At 38.7% G+C, this 23,496-nt stretch overlaps 1 protein-coding gene across 3 annotated transcripts in view; it reads right to left on the bottom strand.

The window, feature by feature from the left end:
* The window catches only part of cadm1b (cell adhesion molecule 1b), a 148,279-nt gene that overhangs the window by 20,731 nt on the left and 104,052 nt on the right, over window positions 1–23,496 (bottom strand). For 2 of the 3 annotated variants that reach the window (XM_044355352.1, XM_044355354.1), the window contains exons 2-8: window positions 21,699–21,719; window positions 15,687–15,833; window positions 9,084–9,236; window positions 7,618–7,755; window positions 2,921–3,079; window positions 1,246–1,342; window positions 777–949 (exon numbers count right to left, since the gene is read on the bottom strand). In XM_044355352.1, coding sequence (XP_044211287.1) covers window positions 777–949; window positions 1,246–1,342; window positions 2,921–3,079; window positions 7,618–7,755; window positions 9,084–9,236; window positions 15,687–15,833; window positions 21,699–21,719 — 888 coding nt within the window. The remainder of the gene's footprint in view (window positions 1–776; window positions 950–1,245; window positions 1,343–2,920; window positions 3,080–7,617; window positions 7,756–9,083; window positions 9,237–15,686; window positions 15,834–21,698; window positions 21,720–23,496) is intronic. The other variant, XM_044355353.1, reaches the window with a different exon arrangement.

Here is a 23,496-nt window from a genome sequence, read left to right as displayed (position 1 = left end):
TAATAATCAAGGACTCAAGTGCTGTTGTGAAAAGATGAGTTTTAAAACAGAATATAATATTGGCAATAGATTGGGCAGATTTGACAACGATGGGTAGACGGTTCCACAGTCTGGAACAGTAACAATAAAAAGGGATTGATAACACCAGAAGAACAGGTGGGACTGGTTCTGCTGGAACTGGCTGAAGCTCGCACAAAAACACATTCTTAAATTTGTCAGTAGTATGGACTTTGAGTGAATGGGAGAATGTGAGCATAGGCTTCTTCCTGGTCTGCAGTTTGACCATATAGGCTGTTTTTATCCTATAGGCTCCATTTTTCTGCTGCACAGACTCTTGCTTCAAAAAATATAAATCTGTGAAATCCCACTTTCATGGGTTTCTCACAGGCTAGTCCAAAGTCAACAGCAACTTTATCTATTACTTTCTACTCTGTACGGTTCAAGCTCATCGCGCATTAATAGTACAGAGGCAGCTCAAATCTTAAACATAAATTTGGAGCCCTGTGGATTTGTCAAATGCAGCCATCTTCTGTGATTTTAAGCTCCCTGTTCCTCTCAATAATGGCTTACATCCATATATGTTTGAAATGTGATTCTGTTTGTTGCACAAATGCTGTAGTAAATCCTTATCGCTCCAATACAATCCCCTGACTGCCAAAGCTACTGTAGGCAGTTAAGTCTATAAACCTTTCTATATCGGCAATACAGACTGTCTCCTGGTGTAAAAGAGTGATGGAGGCATTTGAGCATTAAGTGCAATGAGGCGTAATGCATACCATATACATAGAGGATGTAGTCATCGTAGGCCTCTCCCACAGCATTGGAGGCCACGCAGCGATAGGTGCCGTTGTAAGACTTGTTGAGGTTCTCGATGTAGAGATCAGAGCCAGTGACCACAGCGTGAGGCGGCACATCCTCGTCTACTCTCAGCCAATTGATCTGATGGGGACTGTAGAGAACAAATACCACACACATCACTCAGGCGCTGTCTATCCACACTAGATATCTGAAATAAAGGTCAAAGCTGAGATTGTCTGAGGAGGGCCATTGGTAGGTGCTGTCTAATGATGTGCTTTATACAGCATGCTAACAACTGGTAACATTTAAATGGTACAATGAAATGTAAAGGTTAAGGGGGTGCTCAGACTGGCAGAAAATGGATATACAGTAGAAAGTCTGACACTGAACAGAAATGTTTATTGTGTTTTGAAGTTTTGAAGTGCTGCCACCTGTGTGTGTACTCACTGTGGTTTTCCTTCTGCAATACATGTCAAATCTAGATTGTCACCCTCTCTAGTTAATCCTTCGGGATATGTCACCACAATCTTCACTTCTGGTTTATCTGAAAATAAAAAAAAGATGGATACTGACAATACTCTGGTGTCATATGTTACAACAAGAAAGCCTTTTTCCTCATACCTGAAGCCAAAACTAAAATTATTATTGCACTCTACAGCAAAGCGCTGGGAGAAACAGACTTCTAAATGAAAGCAACACAGCCAAGAGTGAAACATAGTAGAGGATAAAATGATTATCCTATGTGCTCAGTCGACATCCAGTCAGTCTACACTACCTTACAGCAAAATGATTTTTTCCCCTTATCAGTGCTAGCCAAAGATTACCAAAATGTCAAGCGGTTCCAGTCAAGCTTTCTCTTTTTCCTTGAAAGGTCAGACAAAACAGTTGTCTACCTGAAAAAATGAATATTCTACACAGACTACAAAGGGGTACCTTAACCTTTCTTTGATGTTTAACAGTGTATAACAGCCTGTATTACCTCTTCAATCAAACCACCATTTAAAGAATGCCTAAATATCATTTGACACCTGAGCAAAAGTTTTTTTTATCTGCTTGTGGTGACTGTATCTCATGGGACAAGACACCACTAGGCTGTGAGATTTGAATGCCAGGGCTTCATGATCCACAGATAAGTGTCAAAACAAAACATACAGTGCATCACTATGATATGGTGGTCAGAGGATACACATCTGGATCACATTTCCCAAAAGCATCTAAGATGATCTTAGCCCACAGACTTAAAATGGGGCTAAGACCATCTTAGCCTCAAGATGGTTTTGGGAAACAGGGCTTTGCATAGGTATTGCTAGGATGGCACCAGAATGGGTCCTCCCAGTAAATACAGTAGCCCCAAAAATAAATTACCAGGCAGCTGATGGAAAAAATCCTGTCTGACTTATTTTATTAAGCTTTTGTTTCTTCCCTTCTCTAGTTGATCTGGACTGTTCCAAAAGTGCCCTAAATTGTCACAGCAACCTTAAATCACCAGGGCAATATATAATCAGCCAAATAAATCAATACAATCAATATTTTTACATTACAGTGGATCTTATTTGTTGGGGTTGCCTGTAGCCATGAACCCACTGAGAATTAGCACATGAAGCAATTTATTTAGATGCTTTTTGTTCATTATTTTTGATGTCAGGCCTGCAACCTTACTATTGTTGAATACTCTTACAGCTCTAATTAGTATAATTCTGGGCCACAGAAGTTCCACTATTCAGTCACTAAAGATGCAACTTTTTGTAGGCATTTCCCATGAAATATGAGCTGCGGCGTTTCTATTATTGTGCCTATAATTTTTCAGTCAGTATTCGGAGGTTTCCAAAGTTGACCACGTAGAGGTCTATCATCCTATTACCTGTCCTTCATTTTTCATGTGTAGTCCTGTTTAATCATCAAAAGTGTTTGTAGTAAGCATATGATACTTGAAGTTTACTTTAAAATGCCATGTGTGTGTGCCCACGGTAGCCTTGTTTATCCATGTTTTTACAACACATTCCATATCCACCAATAAATAGTTAAGCCCTAAATAACCCAAGTATGAAAAAGTCTCTAGCGACGCCTATGAGGTCTTGGCTCTCTTTCTAGGCTTAAAAAAGTACAGTTTTAGGTCACTCACACAGCACTTCCAAGTGTCTTTGAGCCAGGAGGTCCTTTACAGCTGGGTGGTCAATGATGCAGTCCACTGGCACTCCATCATCCTCTTTGGTGACAGAAAATCTTACCCGGCTGGTGACAGTAAACATCCTGTCATACGTCTCCTCAACTGTTGTCTCACCTAGAAAAACCATCACAGACAAGAGGGGGAAAGTTAAGAGCTAAAAAAAAAAACAAATGTCAAATCCCGCTGCAGCACAACCTTCACTGACCATAATGAGCAAATAGTCATAGCTATTAAGAGCACATTACCTGTCAAAGTTGAGTGCTTTCAAATGGCATTTACATTTAATTTATGGTTCAGCGATGTGGTGCCTGAATGAGACTTTAGAGGATTCAGACGGGCCTGAGGCCTTCGATTCTGACAAGAGCAGCAAGGAGCAGTTGGGTCATATCAGCTTGATTATGAATGCTTCTGCATCTTGAGGGCTGAGCATTGTTGGGGCTAACCCTGCAGTAATCTGCTGCCCACTAGGCCCTAGGCTGTCAGAGGGGCATTCATTTAGAGAGCATTACAATGCCACAGGGGCATCGCATTAGCAGCAGTGCTGAGTGTGATGGTTTACTCGCACTTAATGAAGTGAGGAAATAATTACAGCCCCACTCTGACCTGCAGCACACTTCCATTTCAGCCTTGTCACAGGGGAGGCTGGCTGGACTCAGGGAGGGCAAAACACTGTTGTTCCACAGTTGATGATCACCAATACACACATATGTGGCCTCTTGATGGATATTAACCCCAAGTAACACACACCCACCCACCCAAGACCTGCCTACATAAAATTTAAAGTACTGGGATTGGTAAGCGGTCAATGCGCTTGAGGGTATTAAATTTGACCACTCTGCCAACTGCAGTGAAAGAACAGGCTGTTTAAAAAGCACATGGACTGTTAATGAAGACTAAGTACTGTATGTAATACCATACAGCAACAACAGTAATAAACAACAGTTTGTTTATTAATGTTCAAGACTGAGCAAGTTTGTAATTATGGATTTGTTTGTCCCTTGTAAACTATTAACTGGAGTGAAGCATCTAAGTGATTTGATTTCACTTTAAAAAATCACTGCAATCATTAATGTTATGCACAGAAAATCAGCACCAACAATTAAGTTAAGTTAAACTAGAGTGCTGTGAGTGTTGGAGACACCTTGTTCATCATCAAATGAAAACAGAAATTAGTCTCTATTCTAAAGATTAAACTGCAGCACTAGACAACCTTTTTTAAGGTCAATGAGGATGTTTCCTAGCACATCTGGTTTATAATTAAGTGAAGTGGAATATAAATTGGAGGGGTGTGGTGATTAGTCATTGTCTTCTCAGCCAGTCACAATAATTGTCTCACACCATTTAAAAAGTGGCGCCGATCAGAGTGCTGCATTACTTAAACGACTCAACAGAAGATCACGTCCAGATCTGCTTCTTCAAAATAGGAAAATAATATTGTTGTCAGGGAAACTTCATGGTGGCATAGAGCAAACACAGCAGGATGGGCAGCATGGTTGAAATCATTATCTCAATATTAATAATCAAATACATAATCAAACAGATATTCCACTGATATGCATTAAATGATACCAAATACATGTCAAACAGAAACTTTAATGACAATTTTTTTTGACAAATTTGTAGAATGATAGCATGATATTGTATGATCATATTATCATATTATGATTTCACTGAAATTCGATAAATGATGGTATCGAATTATTGTCTTGCTGTACCATGCAGCACTGAAGCCAAAGGCAAATAACATGTTTTTCAAGTCTAATTTACATTTATGGAGTTATCAAAAGTCCAGTCATGCATAATGACTAATTATCTGCAACTACTGACTGTTATTGTAGACCACAATAAAATTTGTACAATAGAAATAAAAAATAAAAATCACCTCTAGAAATATGTGGACAACACCATCACTGCTGATGAAAACATTTTGGTCTATTCTCAATATCAAAGAGCTTATTTGTCTGCATGGAAGTCCCATGTCAATGCAAAATACCAAACAAACAGGCAAAACACATTTCAAGGTCAGAAAAACAGCATTGATTCCGCTGGTCTTAGAACTGGCATAAAAAAGAACTGTTAATCTGACATCTAGTACCAATTATTTTTGGTTATGATTCTTCTTACAAAATATTTTTAATATGAAAAACCGTCTCAAAACTTCTGAGAGTTCTGAGCCAAGTTTTGAAGATTCATACAGAGCCATTATCATTGTGCAGGACAACCAACGCTTGTCAATTATCAGTGTCATCCCAAAACCCAGATGAGGAAAACAACTGTGGATCAGGTCATGGAAAGGACTCAAATCTGAATGCAGAGGAGATTTGAGTGTTGCAGCAGAGATGTCAAATCAAACGCTCTTGTGAGCATCAACCACTGATCAATCCCAGCGCAATCAAGCATAACTCTCCTCTCAGGGTGACACTTTCCTCACTCAGTTCCTCACCCGAGTCTTCTGCCTGCCAACACACTGAAAAACTGATCGGGCTGTGATAATATTCTTCCACAGAATATTGCTAGAGCAGTGGTATAAGCATTAGTGAAGAAGGTTGCAATTTGGATAGTATATGTAGATGCTAAACTCGCTACATCAAATTAATTAAGAAATAATTATGTAAAATTTTGATTAACATCAAACTTGAAAATTACTTTTAAAAGATGAATTTACTCGTATCAAAAACAGCTCTTATAAAATAACTTTGAACTCATGGTTCAATTCTTCATGCGAATGGAACTTGCTCAGATGCTCAAGAGTTCCATTCACTAAAGATAGCCTTGGTAAATGGTCAAAAGCTCTGGATATTTGATAACATACTGTACATGTGTTTTAAAGGTCAAGTATTAAACTCCAAACTCAGGCTCTTATAGTATTCAAACATATAAAATTTAAAGCAAGCCTGAAAAAAAGGTGAATAAAGCTTTTATTTGATTCCCAAAAGGATTTCTTCTGAATACAAATTATTGCCGTCATCCAAAATCTTTCAAAGCTGAATTTAAAATTACATCTTTAATAGTGCATCTTTTAAAAAGATTTGTGTAAATAGCATGATATTTTAAAAGTGTTTTTCAGCAAAATCAAAACTGAATATTTCTAATTGAATTAAAAACAAAAAATACAAGGTCTTCTAACTTTTCCAACTTCTGATGAAATCTCCTGTATGCACTTTCACATGACGACATACAGTCACATAATTCAAATGCAGCTGGCTGATGGAACAAATCCCTCATCATACTTTAGCAACAGTAGCAGACAAGTCAGGCTCCACTAGATTTAAATAATATTGCAGCTGTCATTTATGCTAACAAGCATTTTGCCACCTCGTGTGTCGAGTCTCTCAGGCCAGAGCCCGTCAGTCCCGTACCTGCCAGCATGATAAATGGTTGCTAAACCAATTCAGCCAATTTGAAAATGTGCTTAAATTAGCCAGCGGATTTCTTTCTTTCCATTATAGCTGTCTTGCCTGCACACAGGTGTAAGACAAACATGATCACAGAGATTCCATAAAACTTGTGTGATGTGTGCTTTTTAATCTCAATACGTGCGAGAGCTAATGAATTGTTTAGCACTTCCATAATGAGCAGTGATTTGTGTTTCCTGGGGTACAGGAGGACGTGACTCTGTGGCTCTCTTTATGTATCCACTGCCACTATGGATTAGCCCTGCTCAGCATGTCAATGGCATTTCCCTGATCTAACCATCCTGTTGTCTCTCCTTCCCCTACACAGGACTCAACAAGTCATAAACAGAAATTGACTTCGACTCCTGTAGGGAACACTGGAGGCACAGATGGCATTTAGCTTCAGATTCGCTCTTGTCTAAATATTTCATCTCTCAACAAGCCAAATGAATCCTCTCCATCTAGTACATATATAATTTGACAACAAGCCCAGAGATATCCACTCTGTGTAAATACAATATGACTAAAATGAATATCCCCCCTTGCTGTACAATAAGTACATAATGAATAACTGATGACCTCTAATCAAAACTGAGAGGTAATAGGGATTTTTCACCACCCCGGATTATATACCCCTCTCTGCAGCAGCCTACAGCAGGTCAAAGGCACTGAAATGAAGAATGAAATGTGCAAATATAACTTCATAACCATGTTTACCATGTATAGATGATTTCAGGTAAATAGAATAGATTTAGGTTCTTCTACTCTAAAAATAATAGAATTTCATCAGCAGTCAAGGTGTAAATGTTTAGCGTAAATATTTAAGCAACTTCAAATCTAAACAAGTATCTCTGAAATGAAAATGACAGTACAGAAGAACCTTTAAGGCATTATTTTGTAAGATTTATGAGAAGCATAACATGAGGCTGGATTGCAGCAGTGAATGCATAGTTTGATCATTACATGTTGTTGCTGAGCAAGCAGCCCAGGCTTATGGACAGGGGATTTTGCACAAGGATGAAAAAAGAGCGAAGGAAAGAATGCACCTCCCTCCTCCAGCTGTATATGCCAGGCATGATTATCTTCCATGGTACTTCCTATACATGTCAGTCAACATAATCAGTACAACACGCATTAATGTTTTAGAGAACTACATTTTGTTCACAGAGGAAGCCCCTCCAGAGACCCAGAGTTGTAAGGAAGTAGACAGGCCTGGAGCATGTGAAGCAAACTGGGGGAGGCTGTTATTCTACTGACCTGTCAGTTCTTCCTCCCCTTTCATCCATCTGATGGAGGCAGCTGGCTTGCTGCCCATGGCTGTGCAGGTGAGCTCCGTCTCGTTCCCCTCACTGACCACATCCTCGTGGCTCTCGATGATTGGGCTCCCTGGTGGGACTGACAGACACCAGCATGGCAACATACCGCATTTATACACACACTTATCCAATGGGCCTCATGCAAGAAACACAAATTATTTCTTAAATGCAACCTTTTGTATTCATCTATTTTCTCATATTTACACTTATCTAACTAAATTCAAGAGTGGGTGAGACCTGTCGTACAAGACATTTAGAGATAGCACACTAAGAATTATAATGCCTTAATCTGAATGATATTGGAGTTTAAATATGTTATGAAAATCAACTAAAATAGTAATCAAAAACCAAAATAAAACTTAAATGTTAGCCATATCAGTGCAATGTGCATTCTCATTCATTCCGACAGTAATACTGACGCTAAATGTGTCTGTATCTATTTGTCTGCTGATTTCCAACAGCAGGACTTGAAGCTCAACTCAAATCTTCATTTTTCTTTTTACTTTAATTTTTGTGAATGAAACTTGCCCACAGAGGCTTCTATTGCAATATGGGGGCGTTGATTATGCTAATGATCACATCTCATTAATGCACACCTTCTCTTGAACAGGTGGTTCAGAAGAGGGATTTTGCGAACAGGTTGTGCAGTTACAGTAAGAGAGTTTGCTGAATCCCATTTGGAAGACTCACAGAAGTAAGACATTTACAATAAGACTAAAAAACTGTCCTTGTATGAAGCTCAGTATTCTACTATGCTAAAGTTTCATACTGTAAGCTTATGTGGTAAAACATGGTAGCATCTACTCAAAGTAGGATAAGGCACAGTTGTCCTTCATCCCTCGCACTAGTCATCGCGGAAAACTTGCTGAACTCACTTGAAAGCCAAAAGTCAGTGGGGTGTTCACTTCAAGGACTCTTCAATGCAACCCTTGGTTCAGAAATACTGAAGCTAGGTTTCAATTGTACAACTAGAGTAATTACTTTAAAGTGCTTTTAATTCCTTTCAATCTCCCAGGATGTCTGCATGTATAATAAAGCTTAACTAGAGTAATTTCACTCCAAAGCATCAAAGTGTGGCACAGCTGACTCTCAATAGGGAATCGTTTCGAGAAGCCAAGTCAACATTCACTGGGATTCACAGAGTCAACACAGCTGCCAAAACCAACGCGGTCTGAGCCATCAGTTTCAGCATCTGCTCCTTTTCGTTATGCTGTTGAGCACCGCGAGAGCCTAATTGGCTGACATTTTGTTTCAGTTGCTAAAGATAACAGGATCAAATATTACTATTATATCATATTCACTATCTATAATGGAGCAGAATACAATAAAAGTGTGTGGGTGTGTGAGGAGGGGTGTGAACACATATGTGTGTTATGTGAACTTCACACATGAAACCCTCACACCTACCCAGGACAGTGATGTCTGCGTAGGCTTCCTGAGGAGGATCTGTGTAGAGCTGGCACACATAGCGTCCCTCATCGGAGAGTGACACATTGGACAGAGACACCCGCAGTTCGTTGTCAGAGAAATTCACCAGCTGGAACCGGCTGTCCTTCAGAGCTGTGGGGATACATGTGAGACAGAGACAGTGAGGATACAGAGTACAGGGACACAAACGTGAGACATGGAGTGAGGGAGGGAAAGGGATTGGAAGGGGGGATGGGAAGGGGAGAGGGGCAAGAATGAGAGAGGGGATGGAGGAAGACAAAGGAGAAAATGAGACAGAGATGGAGGGGAGGGAGGGAGCGTGGAGGGAGAGTGCTGCCCTTTTGTGGGCTTTCTCCTTAATTGAGTAAAAGAAAAGTGAGTTTCAAAAATGATTCATACAAGTTGATTCATAAAGTAGCTTTACAGTCCACGGAGCACTCGCAAAGACAGGAAAGTGTGAAGAGTGCTCATGAGGACCCCTAACAAGCTAGGAACTCTTAAAATGGGCTGCTGCTGGTCATGGATGGATGCATCAAACTCTCATATTCCAGAAAAAGGAGGAGGCATTCAAACATACATAATGAATTAAATCACAGTGCAGAGGTAGAGAGGGGCCTGAAACTCTAAATCAAAATTAGCCTAGAATCTGTATATAGTAATGCCAGTATAGATTGGCTGAATTTTATTTTAATGTCTTCAAACTAGGTTAGCCATCTTCACTCTGCTCTTCATTTGAGTCAGCCCTCATCCCTGAGCACTCTTTTACATAAACAGCTTTGGCTGATTTGATTGGGAGCCCTTTTGATGTTTTGACCTGCCTTCTTTATCAAGTCCTCTCTGCATCTGTCGAGCTAACAAACTCTATTCAGTCCCTGTTTAAAGCACCGGGAGTTTGTTATTCCCGTCAGGCTTTACACTTAGCATCATGATCATTACCCAAGGTCTCGGGGCAGTGTCAACATGAAATCTCATCCCCAATATAATTTGAGAGCTCTTTGGAAGTCTCTCCTCAAAGGGAAACAATGACACTGATGCACTTTGAGAGTCACAGCACCTGCTTGGGAGGGAAATCCTTCACTTCTGAGACGCTGAATGTAGTTTAAACGAGGTAGTTTCATAACTGCTTACACAAGAGCATGGAGGGTAAACAGTATGTAGTGTTTATTAGTTAGTGTTTGGGAATATTTGCACCAACATGGCTATACATATTTGGGCTGCAACTAGTAGTTATCATTTTCATAATTATTAATGTGCGAATTATTTTCTAGATTAATAATTTGGTGAATAAAACATCTGTTGAGAATTATACCCATCAGAATTTCTGGAGTGCAAGTTGACATATTCAACTACTTTGTTTTGGCCAACAAACACTCTAAAATCCACACGTATTCAGTTTATTCTTATATAAGAAAACCAAAAGGAGAAAATATTCAGATTTGAGAGGCTGCAGCCAGTTAATTTTTGGCATTTCTGCTTTAAAAAGGACTTACAAGATTAATAGATTATTAAAATTGCTGCCAAAGATCCCAGACTAGAAGTGTATCTTGCCAGATTTAGTTTTTTTATTTTAAAGAGCATATGGATGGATAAAGAAGTGAAAATTTGTGTTTTCACCATGTGTTATCACAATCAATAGTAATGGTGTGAACTCATGTTGACTTATTTCATGAGTTAACTTTTAACATGCACCTTTTAAAGGCCCTGAAAATGTATTTTCCTAATCAGCTTCTTTCAATGGTCAATAGTGTCCTAAATGAACAGAATATTTTCTGCCAAAGTTCGAACAGTTCTTGTTTTGTTCTTGCTATTTTCACAGGTTTGAAGTGTGCAGGACTCAAGTTTGAAAATGCTGATAGAGATGAGATGTGTGAATGTCCAATCACAGTTGCTGGTTGTTTGCTGATTTTGCCAGTGCTGTCAATCAATTCTGAAACTCCTAACTATTAAGGATGTTTTTTTCCGAACTTGATTGAACGGACTATTTCTTATTTAGTCATGACTATTTAATGTTAGAGAACAGAGAAATACTTAAGATTTGAAAACAGGTTTTCAGGCATCCAACCTATAGGGGGTAAGTATTTTGTTAGAATATCACTTTTAACATTAAACCTTTATGATACAAAGTCAGACAAATCTTGAGGAAAGCTGCAGCGAATAAATAATGGGGTGATATTGCATCCCCATCCATAGAGGTCCACCTTCGCTGATAAAGGCTAATTTTTCCCATTTCAGATGGTAACTCTGCCAAATTGCATGTCATTTTGCATATATATCTAGCAGAATAACTGGCTCATCCCAACAAGACTCGCTCTGCCTCTACCTATGACATAATTCATCTTTATTTGCTGCAACAGAAATTCGTTTATTTACCCTTCACTGCTACTGTAAAGCCCTTATCGTTTTTGTATTTGTGTGCATATCTGTTTCTGTGGCTGCCGCTTCACTTCTAGCTGCTGTTCTTGTAGCTCCTGGTGTGTCTCTATGTCGCTGCTGTTTACTTCCTTGTATACAAAGATCTGCCACTGTGTAGAGCGGCCCCGTTGACAGGTAACAATGCCACTGTCTGAGGGGGGTCCCCACAGAACCAGCAATCCTTTAGGAACAGGGCCTAGAATAGTGCTGCCATGGGGTTCACCAGACCCCATTACAGGGAACACAAACACACAGCAGCAGCTGCCCAATAACAGTCTAGCCACCTGTCAGAAATCTGACACAAATTCAGATCTAATTGCAGATAAACAAAACCTTTTATGTTTTGTAATTGACATGGCACAACATTGACTAAAGCAGAGAAAATGACATGTTTACAAGCCCACGTGGAGTGGCTCAATAATGAGTGAAGAGGAAAAGGTTGTCTTAACCTCACGGGAAGATTTCCTTGACAGTGCAGAGCTAATATTGATTGCTTCCTAGATGTAACAGCTAATTATTTATTTAGTTGTTTTTATAAACTGAAATGATCCTCAGTCCCTATCTACTCTTTGATGTCAGAATACATATTTTTTAAGATGTAGAGCACAACATGACCTGTGCTTTATATCAATCCATTATTTTCTGCCATATTCTCAGGCAGCTTTGGGTATTTTGTACAAATATGACGAAGATGTGTACTCAAACTCCCCCGATGCTCTTCGCAAGTGAGAAAATGGAACACACATCTCGCTACCTAGACTTGTGAAATAACAGCTGGGATGCAATATAAACTGAAATGAAGGGTGTTTCTCGTTCACCTTGAATCTTGGCTCAGATCCCAGATACAAACAAGTAAAACAGCAGAGACAAAAACTTGGTTCAAAGTAGAAGTAGCCCATATGCTCATGCATAATCATAATGTTCAATATCCTAATCTAAGAGATTATCGTAAAATCGAACAGTGACAAGGACACAAAAGTATTCCCATTATGGTAGCACTGAGAATTATCTCATATTAATCTTGCCACAATCTGAGCTTAATGACTTGTGTTAAAGAGCCAAAAAGTCAAGGACAGATGGAATCACGTTTGCACAGATGATCTAGCCCAAAGCTAGGGCTGATCTTGTAGTGATATCTGATACCTTGAATGTAATGTTAAAACTAGAGAGATGCTTCTAGTACAGAAAGCCTTGAAATATGAAACCAACTCAAAATCAAATGTCTAAGAAAAAATATACTGGTTATTAATTTATTTATTTTATTTTTTGTTGGTTTATTTAACAGGGTCAGTGCACAATGATAAACATTGCTGTAAATGCACAAGAGTTAGCCAAGAGGCTATTTTTCATCTGTGGTCCCTGGACAGATGCTACAGAGTCACCCTAAAAACAGAATATAAGGTTGAAATTACAAAGTTATTGAGATCATTTATAAGCATGCAGAACAAATAATAAAAAGAAAAGAGAATATTAATGTTAAAAAAAAACATCATTAAGGACAACCTTATACTACATTATCAGGTACTATTTAAAACATGCAACACAGAAGCTCATAATAGAAGACATGCAAAACAATAAAATGAGGGACATTAATTTTAGTAGACATATGGACCAAATAAGACCACAATGTGCTGCATTGTTAGAAACTAACTGAAACATGCAAAGCAGAAGCACCAACATAAAAAGCATGCACAGTACACACTGTAAAATACACAAATCAGTCTGACCCAATAATGGCAAGACCACAATAAGACATGCAGGTATCTGAGGGCAGACTGGCGATAGCAAGACAGAAAGACAGCAGACAGTAAGGGAAGTTCAGCACAGACATACTGAGGACAGTAAAATGCAATTGAGTTTTAGTGCTGACAGAGCTGAATACTAATTAACCATTTCTTTAAATGAGCTCTAAATAAACCGTATGTGTCCAGGTCTCCAGTAGTTGCTGGGATGGAGTTCCATTATAGTGCAGCTTTAACAGAGAATGTAGACTGACTGAAAGCACTTTTCCTGAGTGGGGTAATGCAATCCCCTCTTGCTGCACCTTTTGTGAACCAATATGTTGTTGTTGTTGTTCCTATGTTGACAAACTGTCTGAGTGGAGGAGAAGTCAAGCAATATATAATCTTGTACATAAGACAAACATCTACATATTTAAGCATGTTGTCCCAACTCTGCAAGATATATTTTTTTAAATATTGGGCAATGATGACAATGTACCGATTTCTTGTCAAGGATTTTAAGTGTTTTTTTATACAAAGACTGTAATGGTTTTAGAGTAGTGATCGGAAATGACCATAGAATCTTAGCCGCCTCTGTTGACATGTAATCTTGAATGAACCTGAAATCTGAAAGATTGAATTTGACCCGGTTACAGACCTTTTTCACCTGAGCCTTGAAAGAAAGTTTGGAATCAATCAGAACTCTGAGGTACTTGCATTCAGATACGACCTGTAGCCTCTCCCCTGATACAAAGACATCTGGCTCTACACTAGAACTGTTTGTCTTTGTGAAAAACATGTATACTGTTTTAGACACATTTAGTTGCAAACAGCATGTGCTTTAACCATGGAGTTTGTGAGTTCATGAGCAACTTGTGTCATACTGCTACCACTTACATAAATTACAATGTCATCTGCATACATTTAGATGTTGATGTCAGGATATACAGATGGAAAATCATTGATATATCATGTAAATAGCAGGGTAGATCCTTGTGGGACACGTGTGGACAGATGCAGGGCATTTGATTGATGATTCTCTACTCAGACAGAGATCATTTTAACAGATATGATTCTATCCATTTAAGTGGATCTGAAGGAAAATTGAAGCTAGATAACTTGAACATAAGAATTCTATGATTAACAGTGTGGTGGCAGCTCTTCTTGTGCAACACAAATTCACATAGTCTGAAATGCAAACTGCATGTTGTGGACACAATGACGTGAGGAATATGCTCTTCAACCACAAACTGGATTTTGAGATGCAATAAGAGCTATGCCATTTTCACAAGCTTTTCCTGTGAAAAATGAAAGGATACGTTGACAATTTTTCAAGTCTGTCTCCAAACAATAGTCAGATGCTCATATGAATATTGAAACAGGTTTTGCTTGCTGTAATCATTCCTCCTGTTCATACTGACCGTCAGAGGATCGTGCTTACAATAAGTAATGGGGGACAAAATCCACAGTACTCGAAACATGCAAATGCATGCAAACGTGCTTAAAAGTTTATCTGAAGATAATTTCTCTTTTTAGTTTAAACTTTCCTCTTTGTGTTGTTCAGTTGCAGTGGAAGGATTATGACAAAAAAGAGGGAATTTGGCACTAAAGACAGTAACTTTGAATTAATTGATTTATCTGCCAATTATTATTTTCTTGGTCTATAAAATGCCAGGAAGCATTGAAAAACAATTTGGCAGAGCCCAAAGTTGTTTTGTCTGACCAAGTGTCAAAAACCCAAAAATGTGCATTTTACTATAGTTTATGACAAGTAAAAGCAGCAAATCTTAACCCTGAAGAAGATCAAACCAGCTCATGTTTGGTATTTCAAAAACAATTAATTGATTGTCATAGTAATTTTTGCTTAATTTTATGTTGATTTACCAACTGATTGTTTCAGCTCTAGTTTGGGTTAGTAAAAGTTAGTCTGGTGTAGACAACATAAGTAAATAATGTTATTTAGTCGTGGGAAAGGCTTTGGGCATGGCTAATGATTAAAAAAGGACTAAGAATTCAAATTCATGGCTAAATTCTTTTTGTTGCATTTTTTAAAAGGTGTGCATGCACAACTACAGTAAATATTGTGAATGTAATGATTAAATGGAATGGATGTGTACAACATACAGTTTTGGTGATAACTTAAATGTTTGCTTTCATTTTCATATTTAGCATCCCTATATCTCTGCAATGTAGTTGGTAAGGAAAATGTTATCATTATCCATAGGAACAATGCCCAAAACTATGATATCATTGGTATGAGGCAGGGATTAAACCTAAAAAGTAAGGAAAATATCATTCTTTTTCATAAAACTTAAGTCATGATTTTATACAATTCATCTATGGTGGAAAAGGATATTTCTCTCAATTTCTCTCAATGTACATATTTACATTTTAAGACATCATGTTTACTTCATGACACCAACATTGTGTCTGAGGCACAAGCACTTACGTCTCACATCTTTGAAGTAGATAGTCTGTCTGTTGGGGTTGAGCAGCTGGATGACGGAGTCGTCGTTGTTCTTCACTCTGCAGCTGATGGTGGCCATTTCCCCCTCAATCACCGACACATTGTCAGTCGCCAGGTTTTGACCTTCGACTTCACGAAACAGACAAATACAGAAGGGAAAATGAAATTTAAAATGGGAGACAAGCACTCCTGTCTGGATATTTAGAGCCTATCAAATATTTATATTTCATACTACAGGGACTGCATGTCAACACATGCACAGTGTAAAGATATGTGAATAGGCCGTGTAGATTGTCTGTTTGCAGCCATGTCTAATCCTTTTAATATAAGAGCCATGTGCAATGTTTGTCACTATTGATCTCCCCCAGCTCAGAGTGGGCCCTGTGAGTCAGTGCCAGATGGGCTGTAAGCTCTGCTGCCCACGAAGGTAGGGAGAGAGGAGAGGGTAGGAAGAAAAAGAGACAAAGAAAGAGTGTAAGAAAGTGGCAAATAGTATATATGGGCGGGGTGGAGGACGGGTGGAAGAAAGGGGGAGTTAAACAGAGAGGGAGAGGGAACAGAGAGATGAGCCAAGCTGGATGCTGTTTTTGGTTAAGCTTTATCAGAGCCCTCCATCTGAGGTTCCATGTGACCAATGTGTGCTCAGTGTGCTCAGCGGTTCTGTTCTGTATCTCGGGGAATAAAAGTGCTGTAATCATTTGAGTCACTTTCTGTACATTGGAATTGTTGCCACAGACAGGCCCTGGACCCTTGTCGTTGTGACTTACACCTCACACCAAAACCCCCCACACAAAAAGCCTGTTTTATTTCCCCCATCTTCCAAGAGAAAGAGGAAGAGAATCAAAAGTCACCTTGTGCTATATTTATCTGGCAGGAGCCAAAAAAACGTAAGGAGAATGGATAATACGTTTTAATGCCTCAGATTCACACCAGCAGAGGAACAACACTCTCAGCCACAGCCCCACGAAAACATCAAAAGCACATTTGCATGCCCGAGTTGTCAGATACCTCTATTGCATTCTGACATTTACAAAGTGGAGGAAAAAAAACACCTGCATTTTCAGATAGTGATAATGGGAATAGACAGCCAAACTAACATGATTCAAAATGAACTCTGTGAATGCGGCAAGCAATAAGAAATTAACCTCCTGTGGAGGAAAGCTCCTCAGACCTGTCTGATGCAATGAACTACCCATTTCATTCCACTCTGTTGCCAGGGCTCATGGCTCAGGACAAAAGGAAGGTAATAAGTGAAAACAGACACAGATCATGTTCAAAAAATACACACTGCAGCCTGTTAGAGATGCTTATTTAGTATAGTAGTAGTATTTACTTTTCCATATCTATCTGTATCAACAGATTTCCATTTATTGTCAAGTTTAAGTTTGGGAGATCTGGACATCTAGCTACATGTACCTCTAACTTGAATACATATATTTTGACAGGATGAACTCTCCAATATTAAACTGCTGTCATGGTAAGATCATGGTATATGTTTGCTTCTAACACAATGTTTTGCCTGTCTAGCAAATAAAAGGATTTGAACCCCAGCAGAAGGAAGGCTTCTTGTGTCTTAGACAGAGGTGGTCTCCTACGCATGTGGTGTCCTGTGTATTTGTTATAGATATAGTATAGATATATATAGTTAATGCTTATTGACATACTGTTAATTATAAATTGTCAAAAAGGACAGACATAAATTGGAGAAGTCTTGTTCAGTGTTTACTATAGACAAGAATATACATGGTAATACCTCCTGACAGCCAGTACCTGTATTTATAAAAATAAATACAGGGTTGTTGTTTTTTTGTTTTGTTTTGGGTTTTTTTTTGCAAATTTCTTACACTAACAATGTTTTATGCATCTGCAGACAATGGACTGGTGGTGCACACCACATCTGAAATAGAACTTTGTTTGGATGCTATAACACACACGTTAGGCCTTTTATCTCCCTTTCCTCTGCTGTAGAAACTCCCTCTCAAACTCTAAATATTTTTATTAATTTTTGCTGTTCAGTTGCAACAGTAAGAGAAACACAGCACATGCAGATCCAGTCGGTAAGTGGGCGATGATAGACCCATGACCCTAAATTTTGATGACTTACTTTAGTTCAAAATCAATATCCTGTTGTTGTAGACTTACAGGGGGTGATGAGGAAAGATGCAGCACTGACCGTAGAAAGTCCATCAATTTACCATTGAAATTCTTAGTAATTTTTGAAACAACGATTCCTTGATTTCAGTCGGAGGTAGACAGACACAGGTTTCTAATTTCTATGTGGTCAGTTTTGCTGGCTGACATAACAAAACTGTCACTAGCATATTTGATCAGTTATTGCTAGCTAGCTAATTAAGCAAACATTCGCTCCATTAGTCAGTTGACAACTCTGTCTCTGGATGACTTTTTCATGTTTCAAGCTGAATCATTTAAAAAGATATCACTATAAAAAAAGTCTTAAATATGCACTTAATGGTTACATACATGATATTGTGCTAAAAGGCTGACGCTAAAAATGTTCCAGGCAAAAGGTCGGTTGATGATCCACGTACATTAGAAGACGTGGAAATTAAGAAACAGCATTGTTCTTGCAGTGTAGCCAGTTAGGCCAAGTATTAAATAAGTATATAATAAGTAAAAACACATAAAATTAGACTGGTATTTCATTATAACATAGCAAGAAAAATTTACACGAAATAGTTCTTATTTTCCAAAAGTAAATTTCACTTTTAACCTTACGAAAAGAGCCTTTTAGGATGAGGATCAATCAATGTGTTTTTCAAACACAACTTGTTAGCTGAGGTAGCTCAAGCGTAAACTTCCTCAAATCCAATGAAGATCAGGACAGAGCGCTAACATTACCCTAAACCCTTACTAACTCTGCTATCGCAGCCAGTAACCTGTAATCCCAATCAAAGAGTAATTTTTTTTCCCCCCCCCTTAATCATATTGGTTCCTCACAGCCTGATAACAAATGTTATGAGGCTCAGTACTTTTCTGTAGCCAAGGGGTTTGAACCCATGAATTAGTGAATGACTACTTTCTAGATACATAAGTTGTGTACCATCTAAAATTTAAAAAAAATGTGGAATACTTGAATCATGAGTATCAAATCAAAAGAATCTCCATTTGAAGTGCTGAAATGTGTAAGTTTGTAATGATATCAAGTGTGCTGAAGCTGTATACATGTACTAAGCACTGCGGAAGATGAGGTGAAAGCAATGTGAAGTGTTTTGATGTCTATTTTATTTCATCGCTATAAAAGTAATATATTTGGCAGTCAAAACAGCAACATAGAGCAGCCTCAAAGCAAGGTTATTCTGCTCCCAATCTGTTGGACTGAGAGAAAGGGAATGCAATAGATAAATTATCCATAAGGTTTAGCAGCCCCAAGCAAGGTTGGTCCCCCTCCAATATCCTAGCCTAGGCTCATCTCCAATAAATAACATTGCTGTGATTAGCAATCCCATCAAAGTGAAAACAGGCCACTTTGTGGAACATGGAGGGTTTTCGCAATTGGAGTAAACATTTTCAATTGCCTCGGCATCCTGGTCATGATTGGGTGCAAATGAGGAGAGGCAGTCATTAATTCTGGGTGGTGGGTGGGGATGGAGGGGGAGTGGGCAGAGGCATGGCACAGATGACTGGCTGATAAATTCACACTCATTCCAGCAGCTGTCTGGAAGAGTAAAGTGCCTGTATCTCTACACATGGCTGCCCTCCTGTTCCTGCATCACAACATACTGAATGAAACAGTCAGAGGGAAATACAGACCTTCAAAAGTCTGTGCGCTCTCTGAGGGGATGTACAATCTGGCATCAAGTGTCTGGCATGGAGGCTCGGCTCATCAGCCGTACTCAAAATGCAAAACAGCACCAACCCCAACCAATTTTAACAAAAGTTGACGAAATCAGGAAATATTATCAGACCAGCTCCTCCATCAGAAGTTTGAAGACGGGCACCTTTTGAATCAAGTTGGCTCTCCCTTTGAACTTTTCTCTCTTGTTTTCACATCAAAAGACATGAAAGGGGCAGCAAAAAGCAGGACAGCCAGCCCCCAATTCCTCTCCCTTGAGTCACCGCTGTCTGCAGCAGTCATGTCCTTTCAAGGAACAACCACGACTATAGACAGTCATTAACAATAAAAGTTTCTCTCTCACCCGCTCTGATGCTGCCTTTTTACTGCTGTGTGTCTTTATCCTGCTCAGTCATTAAACCCTGATCCTCATGATGAAATGCTGTTTTAAGGATGTTCACAAGTAAGAAGGAGTCTGTCTTAGGGTATAATTAGCTCTGTGCCATTTCTCCTAGACCCTTTGCATGGGAAGGTTTCAAAAATTTCATACCCACTAATTTGACCATCTTTTTTTTTTTTCTTTCTACCAAAGACGAGGTCTTTCAGAAGCTCTGTGTAACCGACTGTATAATGATGCTGAAAAACAACTGGAAAATAAGGCAGTTCGACCTGAGAAAAACATGTTCTCCTCTTTCCCCGATTCAAATGTGACAAGATATGTGTCATTTTTCTGATATACATGAAATGATGGCTTATATAAAATAATTGGGTATCACTCTCTAAAAAGGCTCCCTTTATGAATGGTTTATAAGTTGGACCTAATGACATAAGTAATGGTTAATAAATTATTTATTAAGCTTTATGGACTAATTATAAGCAATTAATAAGACCAACTTTTGGTTGCCAGGTTGCCTTTGACTGATTGGACTGTATGACCACTTACCTTCTGGAAAAGTTCTGGACCAAAATCCATTTATTAACAACTTATTAGGCATTTATTGATATATAAACCTTTCATAATTAGAAAGTGATATCTGTCTCCCAAGGATTGTGTACTGCTCCCTTTTAAATGTTTTACTTTATTAATTATTATTTTTTTAGGAAAAGCACCACGTTTCAAGCTAAAATTAGCAAGGAGGAATGTCTAATGTAATAAAGTAACAAATACATAAATAAGGGGTGCAGTTAAAAGTGTTGCAAGTCCTTGGGGTACAGTTACAATTTTTTGGCCTCAACGCCTGTACAATAAAAGACTAGACAGTAGTACCATTCATGGTAATGTGATTTCTTACTTTTTATCCTAACTTGGCATCAGCAATAACAGCTAAAACCAGATAATTACTTTTGATAATTCACAGTGAGCTCACACCATGTCCAAAAGAAAACACAATGAAGAACTGAGGTGTTACTTGTTGTAGTGAGGTGTTAGTTTTTTGGGTACAAATCAGAGGAAGGAGGAGGTAGCTACACACTCATAACTCAGGTTCCTGACAGAGGCAATAAGTGTTATATAAGCTGAATGTTGTTTTAAGATTTATCTTACTGTTATGAATAATTCCATATGATAGCAGTTGTTTTGCTCCATGAGAAATAGCTTTGTTTATTTTTGCTTAAAATATAGTTAAAATATATGTTTGAAGGTTGTCATTGGTACTTTGACAACCCTGTATTGTCGTCTAGACCTCAGTAAAAAGCTCATTAGTTGGCAGTCTGTTATTTTGGCTTGATACAGACTTTTTGACCAATTGTATGATATTTGTTTGGTTTATGTTTTGCTACAGAAAGCTTTTTGCTTTCCCAGGATACATAAAAGGAAAAAATACTGCTGTCAAAGAACTGGAATGATAAGTAAATTTTTAAAATAAACATCTGACTTTGAGCGGATCTGTGAGTAACTTTAGTGAAGTGTAAGGAGTACATGTGTCAAAACAACAGACAAACTAAACTTGCAACCAAGTTGACACCGAAATCTACCCTTACATGTGGAGAAATGTTGATTCACGGAATTTAAAATGAGAATACTGCATCTGTGTTATGTGCGCAGCTCTCTCCTCCTTCCTAAAAAGAAAATGCCATCATAACCAACCATTCATGTAAATATGCACAGATGAACAGACTGGGATGGACAGCCAGTCAACAGACACAGATAGACAGAAGCAAGCACTTCCAAATGAACAGCAGGTAGCAAAAAGAAAGAGTACCTGTCACGGTTTCAGCAGCTCCTGTTGCAGCGCAGGCATGGGCGAGAGCAGAAAAGAGGAAAACAGACAGGTTGTGAGCAGACAGAATGCAAGCAGAGTATCATATTTCATTGGTAACAAGAAATGTATTCATAATTTCTAAACAGGGGTGCAGAAATTCAATAAATTCAAGCTCCATATGCTATGCTATTTGTGTAATTTTCCACCAATTAAGAAAAATACAAAAGACGTCATAATGAGTAATTTTTACAATCCAGCCTTCCTATTTTTCCACAGGTGTGTGCGATCCCAACATAATGAGGCATTTTTCTCTCTTCAATCATTTCCCTGAGCGTAACATTAATATGGAAGAACAGAGGGAATATGTGGACTTTGTTTTCTCCCACAGCTCCCTGATTTAGATTCCAGCTAGCCCTGCTCTGGAGCAGCCACTGCCTGGAGACACTCCCCTGGGATCCGCGGTGTATCCTGGAGAAGAGAGCACCCATTCGGAACAGTGCCCACCCAAACTGGCATCTCACAGGGCATGGGAGACTGGCGTGTTCCCAAGTCCCTGCAGCACTGCTCAGGGCCTGTACCCTCGGGAGAGCTTCCATCATTCATTGTCTGCTATTCATAAACAACCCCCACCACCCCCATCACACACCTACCTCCTTTCCTGGCCTCTACTGCACATCCATATCTACATTTTTATATTTCACACACCATCTTTTATTATATTGACATTTCGCACAGACTTTGGACTTCTTTACTCTGTGAGCAATGTGAGCTTCATTGCTGTATGGTGAAGTGACTGCTTGTCTCACTTGTCATTGCTGGTGTAATAAGGATGTAAGGTATGACACATGTCCTTGTTATACTCCTTTGTGCATTTTCAACATGTCAGCAATTCCCTCAGGACAAAAAAGTGTGAGTGACAAATCACACACGATGGGAAACAAATTTTGAACATTGTCCAGGAGCCTGCTACAATAACTCACACAGTTTAAGTCTCGGCTTCTCCAAAACTTCAAGTGTCAGTCAAAACTTTGTCTTTATTATGTGATAATTCAACATAATGAGGCTTCTGGGGAAATTTGGCTTCAGCTGAAAGCGATTTGAGCAAAAAGCAGCCGCGAGTGATCGAGGTTGATAGCCAGACTGAAACTCGAGCTTGAATGAGCACACTGTAGCGATATTACTGCTTGATGATTAGATTTTGCACTCGCACCACCCTTCAATTTGAAGGGAAATAAAGATACCAAATTAAACAGTCTCATAACCAGGAGTTGTGATTCTTTCCAATACAGGGACCTCTGTCTTCTGCTTAAAAGAACACATACAGACATCTTGCCAATAAATGAGGACATTTATTTATAGTTAAATGTCATGGCGGTCTCCGTGAAAGGGGACCCGCACCCTATGTAGATATATAAGGCTCATTCTAAGGTAATGAAAACACAACAATTCTTATCTTCATGGGTTTATACACTAATTAAAACAGATTTATGGATATTATATTCCATTTCTGCCAAGTCTGTTCCGCTAGATGCCACTAATTCTTACACACTGGTCCTTTAATAAGGAGTACATAATGGAAGAAAAGAATACAACAAATGAATAAAAGATTCTAAATGGTGAGATAAACTGAGCACTTGGCGATAGTGAATTGAATTATGTGGTTATGAGTTATCAAAAAACGGTGGGACACTAGGGGCAATAATAACTCTAAGGGAATTATTTCTATTCGACATCAACTCTTATCACAGAAGGATGTGGATTTTTCCTACTTGTTGGTGCATTGAGATGAGTCTGTTTC

This window comes from Thunnus albacares, chromosome 6 (assembly GCF_914725855.1).
Source record: "Thunnus albacares chromosome 6, fThuAlb1.1, whole genome shotgun sequence".
Taxonomy (NCBI): domain Eukaryota; kingdom Metazoa; phylum Chordata; class Actinopteri; order Scombriformes; family Scombridae; genus Thunnus; species Thunnus albacares.
This window is presented reverse-complemented; position numbering and strand designations above follow the sequence as displayed.